We start from the raw sequence: 14,328 nt of genomic DNA, 5'->3' as shown, positions 1-14,328 counted from the left end.
TGATCCATTGGAGATTTTGGCGGTACCAAGATCTGTTTACCTACTCTACTGTATATGATTTATCTCTGAAAGATGCAGATGCTTCCGAAATCGCACCGATATTTTGCTGTACCTAGTTTTCAATGCCGAGCAGCAGCTTTACGATATCCGCCTGCACCGGCAAGAGGATTCCATAGTACAAAGAGCAACGTTCAGAATCTCATGGTCAACGAGACTACACGTGTCATCTACCAAGGCTTTACAGGGAAAACTGTGGGTGAAACTCTTCTCTTCCTACCTTGAGTACTCTCCTTGTTAAGCAAACTTTTCTGATTGGAACCCCTCCCCCAAAAATAGGCAACCAACAATGCAAGAGATGCCATCGCGTACGGAACAAACATTGTAGGCGGAGTTTCGCCCAAGAAAGGAGGCACAACTAATCTCGATCTGCCTGTGTTCGCCACTGTTCGTGGGGTATGTAAGGTGTTTGTTTGGTCCTTCATTACAAGCAGCAATGGTCACGGACTAGACGAAAATTGGACTGACTGGCTGACCTTTTTCTTCTTTGTGTCAATCTAGGCAGCCCAATCGGTTCGCCCTAATGCGAGTCTGGTTCACGTCCCTGCCTCGTTCGCTGCAGGTGCGATAGAGGAGGCAATTGAGGCCGAGATCCCTCTCATTGTCGCCATTGTCGAACACATTCCTGTACATGATATGCTCCGAGTCCACGAGATACTGAGAACGCAGAGTAAATCGCGACTCAAAGGCCCAAACACACCAGGAATTCTAGCTCCTGGAAAATGCCGCATTGGCATTATTCCGGCCGACCAGTGTGCTCCAGGCAAGGTTGGCATCATCTCACGAAGCGGCACCATGATCTACGAAGCAATTGGCGCAACCATGAGAGCCGGGCAAGTTCAAAGCCTTGTCCTTGGTCTGGGAGGCGACTCCATGCCAGGTACCACTATGAAAGAAGCTCTCGAGGTGCTGCTACATGATTCGGCTACAGAGACGATTATCCTCATCGGAGAAATCGGAGGTTCAGCTGAGGTCGAAGCAGCTGAGCTTCTCAAGAGCTTCCGCGCTGAGAACGGCATGTTCAAACCCGTCATCAGTATCATTTCAGGACGAACAGCTCCGCCTGGGCGCGCTATGGGTCACGCGAGAGTACTGCAGGACTCTGGGGCTCGTGTTTTAGATCATCCTGGGTTGCTGGAGAATGAGCTTCGAGCTATTTTCTCATGACCAAATCGACTTTATTACTCATTGTCATTGTTCTTATTACACAATATCGACTCTTGGCTCAATGACAGGCGTTCATCTTAGTAACTATGTGTCTAAGTGTGTGAATGATAGTTCCTGTGCATGTAATCCAGGAATTGAGGGGATAGGGACGTCCAAGAGGTAAAGTTTTGCGGCAAATGATTGCGTATCGGCTTTACTAACGGTAATGCACCGTGCCTTGTTCAAAAACGTTCTTCATTGTAGCATCTTGTGACAAGACAGAGTAGACAACCCGTCATAAAGACTACGGTTTCACCTGCCTCATCTGACTCCAAACCCACTCGCTATTGTAAATAGCTTGTCCAGGTTCGATTCAAGGGTTAGCCACTCTACATGGGGGGATGCGAGAAGACGTTTGGGGAATAGGTGTGGAGGTCTCTCTCCAGTATGGTATGCTACAAAGTAATAAGCTATCAGTATCTAGGGTTCTTCTTGATACAGTGGTGCAAGCGGATCTAGTCTAGTGACTTGCACCTGTGGGGATGATGGAAGCTGTTTGAGTTGCACCGTGACGTGGATATTCTAGGGAAGATTTCATGTCAGCCTCCCCCACTACTCATATCGGAGTCAATTGCAAGGGAGATAGCACTATTGGAGAGTTTAGTAGCGAGGGCTTAGGGGAGTCTAATGATCAGAGGAATGACTTTGGTGATACGTGAGCATTTTTAACGAGTATAAACACTAGCGATTGTAAAAAAGAAAGAGGTATTATCCGTGCCGATGAACAACACTAATGGTGACCTAGAATAGAAGGGTTTAATCACAAAGAGCTGAGTTACAGTCAATTCAATCCATTTTGAAGTAGGAGTAGGAATAGATGTTAATTGCCGTTGTATAATATCTAACGCAAGTTTGTCCATGCTACCTATCTAGCCTCGCATCAGACACCAGCGCGTGAGATCCCTGTCCGTCTATCTTTCCATACTCTAATAAGCGTAGTACAGAGTGCTCTCGTTTTCGGACTGTCTGATCTTCTTGTTGTCCTTGATCAGCCAGAATCTCATTGCCCAAGCCCCGATTGCAGTCGCTACACTCAGCGCCGCGCTCGAAGACATGGCCATAGTGTATCGAGGCTCGTCGGATGAAGGCCACATGTAGGGCGTCCAGATAAAAGAAGCAACCGCGATACAGTTGACTATAGCGAGTGAACATGCTTTCTTTTCCCTAGTCTGGGAGCAGGTGGCAGATACCCAGCCGAGGATGATACTGTTGACCGCGTAGGTGCCAATGGAGAAGACACACATGGCAACTGGGGAGCTCGTCAGTGATAATTCAAGAATCTTTGGAAGATACTTACAGTATCGAGCACCTGTATTGAGAGTGGCACATCCAAGAATGAAGCCAAATACCGCAACAGCCTTCGCAATAGTAATGTGCCTAGAAGGTCAGCATCTGTCATCCATCATTGTCGAGAGAAACTCACCATGTTCTCTCATTGAACCGCCCCGATGACCAGGACCAAGCAATTGAGATCACACCAGCAATCAGATATGGTGGACAGGTCAACACAAGTGTAATAGTCTGGTTAAACCCAAGTGTCTTGACGGCTGTCGGGAAGAAATTCTTGAACCCGTTTGCTCCGAGATGACAATGCTGCATCACCACAAACAACCACACTTTGGGATCTTTGGCAGCAGAGATAATACCCGACCAGCTAGTGGACTCGCCTGAGTTCCCCACAGTGTCGCGCTGAGTGCGTTCGTGGGCTAGTTTTTGTTCTTCAGGCGTGAGCCAGTGAGTGGTCAGAGGTTCGTCAGGCAGGACGAAGAAACCCGCTATGGCAACCACGAGAGTCACTGCGCCTTGAATTATGAAGAGCCATTGCCATCCTGCCAGATTGGCCTAAAATTATTAGTAATTATAAGCTAAACTTGCCCGAAGAACGTACCATTCCGTCCATCTCGAAGATACCCAGTGCAATTAGCCCAGCAAACGCAGTGGCAAGAATGTTGCCTGTATACAGAATAGAGATACGTGTCGCAAGTTCTTTTCGTGTGTAGAATCGCGCAAGGATATACAATGCACCAGGGTAATAAGGCGCCTCTGTAATGCCAAGGAAGAATCGCGTAAGTAGCAAGCCGGTGTAGTTTCGGCTGAGTGCTGTGAGGCCGCTGATGATGGCCCAAACAGTCATGCACGATGCCATCCAGATACTCGGCCTTACACGAGTAACAACCATGTTGGCTGGAATGCCAACAATGACATAGCCTGCGAAGAGAATAGATACACAGGTTTGATATTGGTTGCCTGTCAGTTTCAGATCCTTTTCAATTGTGTTGAGGCGGGCTAGGGCGATGGCGTTGCGGTCCTTTCCATGTCAGATTGCCGATGATTGTTTCGCGGGTGTTGAACAGGTGCTTACCAGATAATTAAGCCAGTACATCAACCACAGAATAGGCATGATCCACCAATCTAGCTTTTTAACAAGCGCGATCTCTCTTGGGTCCGTCTTCTCATGGGCACCCGAATAGTCGCGGGCCTGAGGGGTTGTCTTGAGGACTTCCTCAACCTCGTCAAACGGTTCGAGCGGGCCATCACTCTTGTCGTTTCTGTCTATCGGGTGCGTAGTGTTCATGATGGGATCTCCGTGGTGATTTGTACATAGGAGGCGGCATCAGATGGCAACTTACTTCCCTCATTTATGCATTTTTCTGTTACCACAAGGACTCAGATCTGGACACCGTACATCTATGTTCCATTGCATATCATGTGGTTGCCAGGGTGGACACCCGACAACACAGTTCAGCCAGTCCAAATGTTTTCCTGTCGTAATTTTTTCCCCAACGGACAGTTGGAGTGGAGGGCTGCGTTAATAGAATAACGGTAATTGGTCACGCAATTAACTTTTGAGTGCCAAGGTCTACTTGGCAGGCGGGGTAAAACCTAATCCATTACCTTAAATCAAGCTTAAATCTTGAGTGCGTATGGAGCTAGGGCAGTATTGGAAGGTCAAATAATCGAGAGTCAGCAAATATCATTGGCGTCTTTGGTAAACTTGCTGGAACTGTCCATATCTGAGTGATTCGCCATCAGCCAAGCCAAAACGCCAAGGACCGTTACCCAGGGGTCGAGGGCGCAGCCTGCGACGATGGTTTTCCCTCAGGACAAACCCAAATAGATGTAAATACAGCCCATTTGATCGCTCACCGTCCTTCGCATCGATGCTGTCACGGACCTGAAGTGTCATACCAGTGGCTTTAACAGCACATTTAGTCTATGCAGTGAAGAGATCCTCAGCTCCGTGTAGCAACTCTTGGAAACATGCCAAAATTGGAGCAAATAATTCACGTTCATCAAGTCATGTGAGATACATGATCTGCAATATGGTCCGGACAAGCAGGGTAGAGGTTACACTGGGGTAATGTGTCCAGGATCAATATGTGGTTGAGGTGAGGCTTATTCAAGACAACATTCATGTTACTCCGAGGTGAACAGATGATTAGATGGTAAATATATATTTGACCGTTGATCCAGCTATACTAACAAATAACCATGTACCAGACAGCTACCATCTCAATATTTATACAATAGCAAAACAAGTATGTAAGAGATAAGATATGTGCAATGAAGCCAAAAATGCGGCTATGAAGCCCCCTGTGCTTCCAACAACCTCAAGACCCGCAATGAGATCTTTTCTGAAGGATACCCCTTCTATGTCACTCTACGCTTAACGGAGAGCGTTGACAACAGCGGTGTAAGCGGGCTTAGCCTGGTACTGAGCGTTGAAGAGAAGGCTGTCCTTCTCCTTGCGCCAAGAGTCCTTGTCAGAGACACCCCAGACAGTAATACCGACACACTTAGGAACGTTAAGGCAAGCCTTGGTAACGGTAGCGTAGTCGGCAGCAGGGGCAGAGCGGATGTCGAGCTCAGTGATGGCAACCTCCTTTACACCAGTGGAAGCCATCTGCTGGAGAGCAGCCTGGACACCGTTGGCGGCACCGGGGTCGAGATGGGTCTGAGAACCGATACCGTCAATGGGGATGCCCTGGGAGACCCACTTCTTGACGTGAGCGACCATACCAGCCTTGAGCTTGGCGGCGTTGGGGTCGTCAATGCTGTAATCGTTGATGTACAGCTTGGCGTTGGGGTCAGCAGCGCGGGCAGCGCGGAAGGCAATGCCAACGAACTCCTCACCCAGAACCTGAGTGAAGGGAGAGTCCTTGCGGAGGGAACCATCCCAGTCGAAGATCTCGTTGAGGACATCCTACTTCCGTTAGTACAAATACGTGACCCAAAGCGATTAGAGTGAATACATACCCAGGCGTAGACCTTGCCCTTGAAGTGACCAGCAACGTTCTTGATGTGGTTCTCGATGGCGTTCTTCATCTGGGTCTTGTCCTTGATGTTGTGGACCCACTGAGGAAGCTGAGAGTGCCAGACAAGAGCGTGGCCTCGGACCTTGAGGCCGTTCTGGGCGGCAAAGTTGACGACCTGGTCACCGCCGCCAAAGTTGAACTTGCCCTGCTGAGGCTCGGTGGCATCCCACTTCATGGAGTTCTCGGGGGTGACCTGACCGAAGTCGGCCTTGATGACGGCGTTGTTCTGCTGGCTCTGGAGAAGGTTGGGGTCGGTGATGGTGCCATAGTAGAGCTTGCCCTTAGCCTTGATCAGCTTGTTGATGCTCTCCTGGGCCTGGCGAGGCTCGATGGAGGCAGGCATGGCCGCGACCAGCGAGGCGGTAAAGAGGAGGGAAGAGAACTTCATTGTGACTGTTGTTTGTGTAAAGGTAAAAGAATGATAGTAAGCAATTGACCTGCAATAGGAATGAATGAAGAGGTGCTTTGTTTGTATGTGAGAGTGAGTGATGGATGCCAAGTGCCAAGAGAGCGGGAATGCAGGATGTTAAATATGTCAGATCTCAGTAGTGGATGGCTCGATCGTCGTCCATCGATGTTTGAGCCATTCGATTCTAAACAAGGCCAACAAAAGCAAGTCTATGCGCGGGGTGGAATTCTTCCGTAACAAGCTACATCTTTTCCCTTCTCAGTCAACCGGAGACTGCCTCCGATTGTTTCGAGGAGATTGTCACTATGCACATCATGCCGCTTTCCGAACTTCCAGGGGTATCAAAAGTCTAGGCGGTTCTGGCCTCCAGCTTAACTGGCCCATTTGCCTCACCATCTCCAGATTTCTTGGGGACTTTTGGTACTGGGTTATCTGGGGTGCATTGAAGCTGTGGATTCCCGCCTTGGGTAAAGTAGGCGCGTCGGATGATTCATCAGGCTAAATGCGTGATAAATGCATCGTAGCAATGGGAAATGATGAGATGAGAGTGAGACGACTCTCGGCAGTTTTGTTTACTTGGCAAAATGGAGAGGGGAAACAATTGCGACAGGTCCAATGTATGCTTACAACTCCCTGTTCACTTGACCCATTTGTCTCGGGTGTTCTGAACCTAGTTTAGCTTAGGGGCTTTGGCTCATTTCGGTTGATGTGGACAGTCTCAGTTGAGAACACGATCCGACTACTGGTCCAAGCCACGTGGAGACACGTGTTTCACGTTGACTTAAAGGGGAAGACTTTCTAGATTTTTTCCCGAGTGAGACTCATCTTGGTTGAATATTGTTCCGCCAATGATAATTTTAGATGTAACATCATGAGCAAGTTAACCTTGCGAGATGTGAGATTGACGTAGCAATGGGGAAATAATGGAATATGGTTATATCAAGCCCTGTAACTGTTCACGGAGATTGTCACGGAATGAGGAAAGGGCGTCAATCACTCTCGAGGCTGTGGACTTCTATGGAGGAATCGGCAACTTGATCTATGAAGTAGTAATTTGTAAAGTCTGTGCTGGCGCTAATAGAGCTGTCAACGGATTCAGGCTATTGAAGAATCTCATTAGTGTCTGTGCGTGTGTCATTTTCTGAGCTGAGGTAGTAGAATGAGGTAGTATTCCCAGCCAGTGTTATTCTTTACCCCCCACTGAGTTGCACTCAGCACTTAGAGCTACGATACTTACCCTACAGATAAGAATACTATTGGACTTTACTGTCAACTGTATTAGCATCAGGTAAGAGAAAGTTCTAGAATAAGTGACTGGCTCTCTCTCTGAATAAAATAGACTACTATTAATTAACTAAAATCCATAGATAAAATATCGCACTTAATTCATAATCAGTCTTTTTCTACTCTTTATATTTTGAAGCTTGGAATTCCACTGCTGGACATGATAACGTCTGCGAAATCCTGCCTGTCTTTATTCCTTCATTTCATGGAATAGCTACCCCACAATCATATACATCATAATCTGCTTAAGTATCACTTGTCCTGCTCTTGTTTAATTGTCTCAGCCTGCGCCTCAACACAGTATCGGTAGCCTGCAATTGCAATCAGTTTTTGACGATTCTCCAAGGAACAGAGCCCCACTACTCCTCAGGGGGATGCTGTGTCGCTTGGATTTCCATCCGTATATCCGATCGTAATGCACGTGATGTTATGAACCAGACTCGCCTGTTGAAAATTCTCTACCCTCAATCTTCAGCCTGGTACATTGCCTACATGTACTTATCGCTATTGCAAGTCGCTCAGGGCCATAAGTTGTAAGAAGCAGCAGTAGAACAGCTCTCAGCTCTGATATTTGATTGCTGATAACTCTAAATGTTAAATATAATTTTATTTGATGGTTAGTATAACTTTAATGACAATCTTGCCTTTCGCTTCCGTGCGTTAAAATATAAGTTTATATTAGCATATTTTGCTTGAACGTGTACCAACTACTCAATAAGTTTATATTAATTAATGAAATACAGGCTGTCCTCTACGAGGAAGTTACCCAGGCTTTATATCCTCTGTTTAAATAATAACATCTGCCTCAAAATTCTTACTCTTTAATCGGCCATTACGCTAGTCGAAGAAACTCTGCAACTTAGTAGACTACTTTAATATATCAGATAACCGGTGGGTGCGGAAGTGCCAAGTTATTGGGTGTGTGCCATTTCCACCGCGAGAGCATTAATAGAAAATTGAGAAAGGTCATCAGAGGAGAGAAAGCATGTATTTGCTAATTGCTATCCGGATCTACTTTAAATAGTTAACCAGAGGTAGAAAGTTAGTAGCTAAGCTACAGTATCAAATATTGCTGAAGACTGCAGAGATTGAGTTCATTGAGTGACAGGGGAAAAGATCAAATAATGAGTGGGTACGACACCAGCAACTACGTCTCTCTTCTCATTTTGCTACATTATCAACCTTACACGATCAATCTTTCCCTCTGCCTTATCAGTTTGCAATTCTCGCCTAAAAGTTCTCGCTCTGGTTATCATGTGTTTCGATATCACCTCAATTTCTCTGGCAATGGCCACCTCTGTCGTTGCCAACAGACTCTACGTCCACATGAGCTGCCTCGTAAAGAGATGCGATAGTTCCAAAGGTAAATTTATCGCCGACTTTGCTTCTGATGATGTCAATGCTAGCACAGTTCGTAGAGGCACTGATGTCCCATGTATGACCGAGTTCTACATGGATTGGCTCGACAGGCGAGCCCACCCAAAGTTCAGCGAATCCAATAATTACTGTCTTGGGATTGGCTTGGGCGTCGAGATCAATTGCAATGGAGGCTGGAATTGCTATATGGCGATTTGGAAGGAGGTTAGGTGCAACTGGTACGAGGTTCCTGTGTCTGAGACTGACCTTCGAGTCGTAACCTGCTGCTACTGCTAAGACGATTGTCAATTGATGGTAGTGAGAGAGTGTGTGACGGTTGGGACTTTGTTCATGCTAAGAAAGTCTTCATACGGGATTAATGGTTTATTTCAGTGCCAGAGCTAGAGCTGTAAGTTGAATGTTGAACTGGTTTAGCTCCATGGAGAACACAGCAGCAATGTTATTGTGATTGTAACAGGTCTCACTAGAGCAAAAAATTAAGCATATCCGACTAGATAACCACTTGTCAGCTATCCCACCATTCGCGACTCAGGCAAGACCGGATATGTATCTGGATAAGATATCGGAGAAGACATGCGATGCAGACTAGAACACTGCCAATCATGGAGTCTCCAACGTCCCAGATCATGAACCTCTGATTTCGATATTTGATGTATCTTACCTAAGGCTTTATAAGTATCAGCCAAGAAAGACATCAGAATGCTAAATAACCAACGCTCGACTTAATCCTTGAACTGTTGTTTCAAGATCGACATGTTCCACCTATCACATATCTAGTAAGATTATCGTACTCCACTCTTCAGTTGAATGTTCCAACCCTGTCGTGATAAGTTGAGTTCGCCAAGGCTAGCCGAAGCACGGATCTGTTTCCATCAATCAAGCATCACTGATGGCTTTCTTTAGTGGATTCCAAAACTCAATAAAAATCTTATCTACGATTACCTAGAATGCAGCCAGTTACCAATGAGTTATAACGTACGCTTCGTCTTCTGAAGACTGAATACTATAGTAGAATCTAGTCTGTATGTATAGCCAAACAGCCGTTTCCTGGTGCAGCTTAAGGACGATAAAAATGCCAAGTAACTAGCGATACGAACGGTAAAAAAATTCCGATTTCTCCGTTGAGCTGAAGGTTAACCGAGCTTCTCATTGGCCAGCCAAGAAAATCAACTGCTGTTGAAACGTGATGAAACCAGGGTGAGCAGGGATATCAGCTGCCAAGAGAAACTAAACGTCTGAAATAGATTTTAGAGATATCGAAACAGACTAAAAAAAGGGAAAAGGGTAGATAACGAACCAATGGCGACAGTTTTGAATGCAAAAAGAAACAAGTCCGGCGGCGATTAAGGCTAGAATGGAACCGTTATGGTGGGATCGCGGGAGGGAACTTGAGACGGGAAAAAACAAGACCTTGGATGAAATACGGGACGGATTTGCTTGGCTTAGATCAAGAGGAAATCCATTCGATATAAATATCCTCAAAGGTCTCTCCCAAATGGTTTCGAATCATCCATTCTTCGATCAACCCATTCCATTCGTTCTACAGAGCTAGTCTCACTTCATTCTTTCTTATCAACTTACTATCGTTATTTTCATCGCTTGCGATCAACTATCATCCACTTCTTTCACTCTAACTCCACCAAAATGAAGACCACCAGCTACGTTTCTGCTCTTCTCGGCCTGGCCTCCGCTGTCAGCGCCCACTACACCTTCGACAAGCTCACCCTCAGCGGCCAGCAAGAGGGAACCGACAACCAGTACATCCGCAAGCACCAGAACGGTTACATGCCCACCAAGTTCAAGGGTATTCCCGACGGTTCCATCTCGCCCAACGACAAGGACTTCACTTGCAACAAGGGCAGCACCGCCTCCCCCGACGTCTTCAAGGTCAAGGCTGGTGATGAGATCGGTCTCAAGCAGGCTTTCGGCGGTACTGGTATGCAGCACCCTGGTCCTATCCAGGTCTACGCTGCCAAGGTCGACGATGCTACCAAGGCTGACCCCTCCAACCTCGACTGGTACAAGATCCATCAGGCTCTTGTCTGCAAGGCTGGTACTCCTGAGCAGCTCCGCGGCCCCTCTTGGTGCTCCTGGGACGAGGACTCTGTTCACTTCAAGATTCCTTCTACTCTCCCTGATGGTCAGTACCTCGTCCGTGGTGAGCACATTGCCCTTCACGGCGCCCACGGTGGTGAGGCTGAGTTCTACTACGCCTGCGCCCAGCTTGAGATCTCTGGCAACAGCGCCTCCAGCATCCCTGGTACCTCTGTCAAGATCCCTGGTGTCTATAAGCAGGATGACCCTGCCGTCAACTTCTCTCTCTGGGGCTCTTCCACTGCCTACGACGTTATCCCTGGTCCCGATGTCATTCCCGGTGGTACCATCCGTGGTACTGCTGACGGTGCCTCTGGTGACGTCGAGAAGGTTGTCGAGGGCGGTGCTTCTTCTTCCACTCCCGCTGCTGAGTCCCAGGACCAGGGTCAGAGCCAGAACCAGAACCAAAACCAAAACCAGCAGCCCGCTCAGAGCAACAACGACTCCGGCTGCAACTCTACCCCTTACGTCCGCCGCCACGCCCGCGATGTCGTCCCCCGCATCTAAGCCCCCAATCTAGTGAGAACTTGAGATTCAGACTCAGACAATTGATTCCAGGAAATGCTTGAGCGACTGGCAAGTTTCACGCAGGACGTGCTGTTTTGACAGTTTCTCGTTTATGGCATCTTGCAAAAGCATGATAGATAGTCTTGACGTACATGATAAGAAAGCCCTTTACTTTTACGCTGTATTTATTATAGTCCAGTTAGTTGTAATATACTCACTTTTTGGCTGACAATCCTATCTTCAATTTCATGTTTACTCCCATAACTAGTGCTTGTTCCTTTACAATGAAACAGCATTTTCATAGGCAGATGATAGATCAGTTATCTATGTTGAGCAATCTTATAAACAATCTAATGCTCGTTAAAAGGAGCAATATTGTAAGTCTTATATATGTTGAAACTATCCATGGATTTTATTACCGCCATAAGGCCCAGCAAAGTACATATACTGGTCATCCTGAACCTATACAGAAAACTGGGGGCAGCCATAATACGTTTGTTTCTACCTGTAGCGCCAGCAAGGCTTCCTTAGTTTTGGCATTTCCTCTAATGATACCGCGATGAATGGTGAAATCGTCAAGCACAAAGGAGGTCTATCAACTCATATCCAAAGCAACCCACGAGTCACACAGTGAATTTAATATCCCTCAGAATTGCCGTCGATTGTGTCAGATCCAAGATTGCGTGCCAAAACTGGATGCGTCACTTGTGGGCTTCTCAACGTCTAATACGTTTATTCTTGTTATGCTGACAGCAACCAGGTAGACGGCGCATAGTCAAGTGTGGCGAAGAAAAGCCATCATGCCGTAACCTCTCCCGTTTCAGCCGTAGCTGCGTATGGCCGGAGGCTACGGACATGGTGGATAGATGCCATTGCTCTGGTATGTCCAGATCGCCTTATGTCATTAAGCAGACAAAGAAATTTTGCACCCACTTCAAGATCGAGCTCCCCTAAAAATACCAACATATCGTCTTTCCAACCGCTAGTGATTCATCGCCGCCCGTCATTTCTTACAGCAGCACATACTCTTTTGCAACTGGATGTCGAACTCGAGCTGGTCTGCCATTTTTCAATTTCTACTTTCCCTCTATCATTCTTCCTACCTGTGATGGACGAGGCATACCTCTTGCGATGTAAATTACAATTGATGGAGATGATGCTACAAAGCAACAGCGTTAAGAATGCGGTGTTGGCCAGCTGTGCCTCGAATAAGCATACATCATTAGGCAATAACTGGTACAGGCTGGTCGCCTTATGATTGTGCTTGCTAGCAACAGTGTCTTTCTCATATGTCCGTGATGTAGGCGTTCGTTATTGTGTAGTTATATATGGATCTGCTGCTAAATTCTGATGAATGATAGATCTGAGAAATTGACCCCTCGTCTGGCTCCAGACATCATGTTACTGGTGCCATAAACTCCTTTGCATGGGGGGTTAAGAACAGATACTTCTAGTATCAGATACACGCTGTTTTGACCGTATTTTCGTCGAGAGCGTACTGTTCAAAGGCTTTCTGCTTTCTATACAGCTGCCTTTTTTGTCCAGACTTTCGAATTAACTCTGGGTTTTTCAATCATGCTGGGAACTTACCCGGGTTGTATGCTTCTGTAGACCCCTCTTTCCCTGCACCAGTCTTGTCCTTGGTGTTTCAACGTCCCTCTATCGACTGGTACTGAAGATAATAGATTGTCATTACACTCCGTAAGAGGAACGTAAGGAATGCCTGGAGACTTTGAGAGCCAAAATGGGACCCCGGGAGAACTCGGTGCTGGATAAAGGAGATGCGCAAATGATGCCAGCTGAACCTTCGTATTATAAGAATTTGATGACCCTCACAGCATCACTGCTACTCGACCAGAGTTCAGAGACTCTAGCCCCCGAAACCACACATACTGTTGCTGATCAACTTGCTTTCATAAATTGTACTCAGCACAGGAAAGCATCCCGGTGGCAAGTTGGGCTATCTGTGGAAATTTTGAGACGCCCTCAAGAACACGAGAAATGGAGCCGCTGTTTTTTAACACCTGGCTAATGCGAACACTAGACTATGGCGCTACGCCAGTTGACGAAATCACGATAATGAAAGAGGTATCAAGTTAGATCAGGCAACGTACAGGATATGGCGAGATGCAAAGGATACAGGAATAGCTGGACAGGTTTAGAATAAGAAATCAGTTTTAAAATAGTTTCTTGGGGTATTGTGTCGAGGGCGAGACCAAGTATTAATCCCCTCAGGATATGAAGAAATAGCTGTAGGAACAATGCCAGTAACCAGATGCCAGATGGGTGGTTTCAGATACATGTGATGGGTTACCGCGCGCCCGTTTGGTAAAGAAGAACGCACTTGGACACTGCCTATCCAAAGATCGTGGCTGTGGATGTATCATCCAGTATCTCGGTTTAGTAAAAGGCCTACACTATAATGGACCAAAGGAATTAATTCGTAATGCGTGTCGTAGTAAAGTACTATCTAAAAGCTGGAACCAGATGCCAACCCCAGAGGCCAAGTGTCAACTGCACTTACAAGTTCAATGGCTGGCGAATGTGTGTACTCTGTACCAAGACGAGTAACCCTTACCACGAGGCTCTGATTGTGCTGCATTTCGTCAATAGTCTCGAGTTTTGCAATGATGGCAAACTTGCTTACTTGAAGGTTGATGAGAATGATGTATATTGAAGCTATCTTTGGATCATCTCACTTCCACAAGGCCCATCCTTAATATTCGCCTGAGGGAACAGCATCGTGAGAATAATATATATCCAAACTACCTATGCTTGAATCATCTCACTTCCACAAGGCCCAGCAAAGTAACTGTACTGATCATCCTGACCTGATACGGAAAACTGGGGGAAGCCATTGGGACACTGGGGGGTCGAACATCCAGCTGAAGCGATCGCTTTGAAATTGAGACAGGAACCATCCGTCATGCTCTTAGCCCAGTATACACAGCCAAGGGTATTGTAGCAGGCGTTACAGCAATCCCTGTCGATATTGGTGCTACCGGAGAGGGCAACTTCATTGCTTATCATCAACTCTTGAAATCGGGTAGGTCGATCTCAATTCTACCATAGGAAGTT

General features: G+C 46.7%; 5 protein-coding genes across 5 annotated transcripts; 3 read left to right on the top strand and 2 right to left on the bottom strand.

Moving 5' to 3' along the window:
- Positions 1-72: 72 nt before the first annotated feature.
- Positions 73-1,224, top strand: FGSG_11485 (uncharacterized protein; the record flags this gene model as incomplete). The annotated part of the gene is made up of 3 exons (XM_011327426.1): positions 73-252; positions 337-453; positions 559-1,224. 3 exons carry the CDS (start codon positions 73-75, stop codon positions 1,222-1,224), a joined length of 963 nt encoding a protein of 320 aa, XP_011325728.1.
- Positions 1,225-2,189: 965 nt separating this feature from the next.
- Positions 2,190-3,838, bottom strand: FGSG_11486 (uncharacterized protein; the record flags this gene model as incomplete). The annotated part of the gene is made up of 5 exons (XM_011327425.1): positions 2,190-2,512; positions 2,561-2,640; positions 2,687-3,105; positions 3,152-3,571; positions 3,626-3,838. The coding sequence occupies 5 exons, from the start codon at positions 3,836-3,838 to the stop codon at positions 2,190-2,192; spliced, it is 1,455 nt and encodes a 484-aa protein (XP_011325727.1).
- Positions 3,839-4,702: 864 nt separating this feature from the next.
- On the bottom strand, positions 4,703-6,041 carry FGSG_11487 (endo-1,4-beta-xylanase precursor). Its single transcript, XM_011327424.1, has 2 exons — positions 5,521-6,041; positions 4,703-5,467 (listed from the first exon to the last, which is right to left on the bottom strand). The coding sequence occupies exons 1-2, from the start codon at positions 5,965-5,967 to the stop codon at positions 4,931-4,933; spliced, it is 984 nt and encodes a 327-aa protein (XP_011325726.1). The 5' UTR covers positions 5,968-6,041; the 3' UTR covers positions 4,703-4,930.
- Positions 6,042-8,526: 2,485 nt separating this feature from the next.
- On the top strand, positions 8,527-8,925 carry FGSG_13940 (uncharacterized protein; the record flags this gene model as incomplete). The annotated part of the gene is made up of 1 exon (XM_011327423.1): positions 8,527-8,925. One exon carries the CDS (start codon positions 8,527-8,529, stop codon positions 8,923-8,925), a length of 399 nt encoding a protein of 132 aa, XP_011325725.1.
- Positions 8,926-10,293: 1,368 nt separating this feature from the next.
- FGSG_11488 (uncharacterized protein) lies at positions 10,294-11,250 on the top strand (the record flags this gene model as incomplete). The annotated part of the gene is made up of 1 exon (XM_011327422.1): positions 10,294-11,250. One exon carries the CDS (start codon positions 10,294-10,296, stop codon positions 11,248-11,250), a length of 957 nt encoding a protein of 318 aa, XP_011325724.1.
- Positions 11,251-14,328: the final 3,078 nt, after the last annotated feature.

The sequence above is a fragment of the Fusarium graminearum genome, chromosome 3 (genome assembly GCF_000240135.3).
Source record: "Fusarium graminearum PH-1 chromosome 3, whole genome shotgun sequence".
Lineage (NCBI taxonomy): Eukaryota > Fungi > Ascomycota > Sordariomycetes > Hypocreales > Nectriaceae > Fusarium > Fusarium graminearum.
The sequence above is the reverse complement of the archived record's forward strand: the minus strand, read 5'-3'. Positions and strand labels throughout refer to the sequence as shown.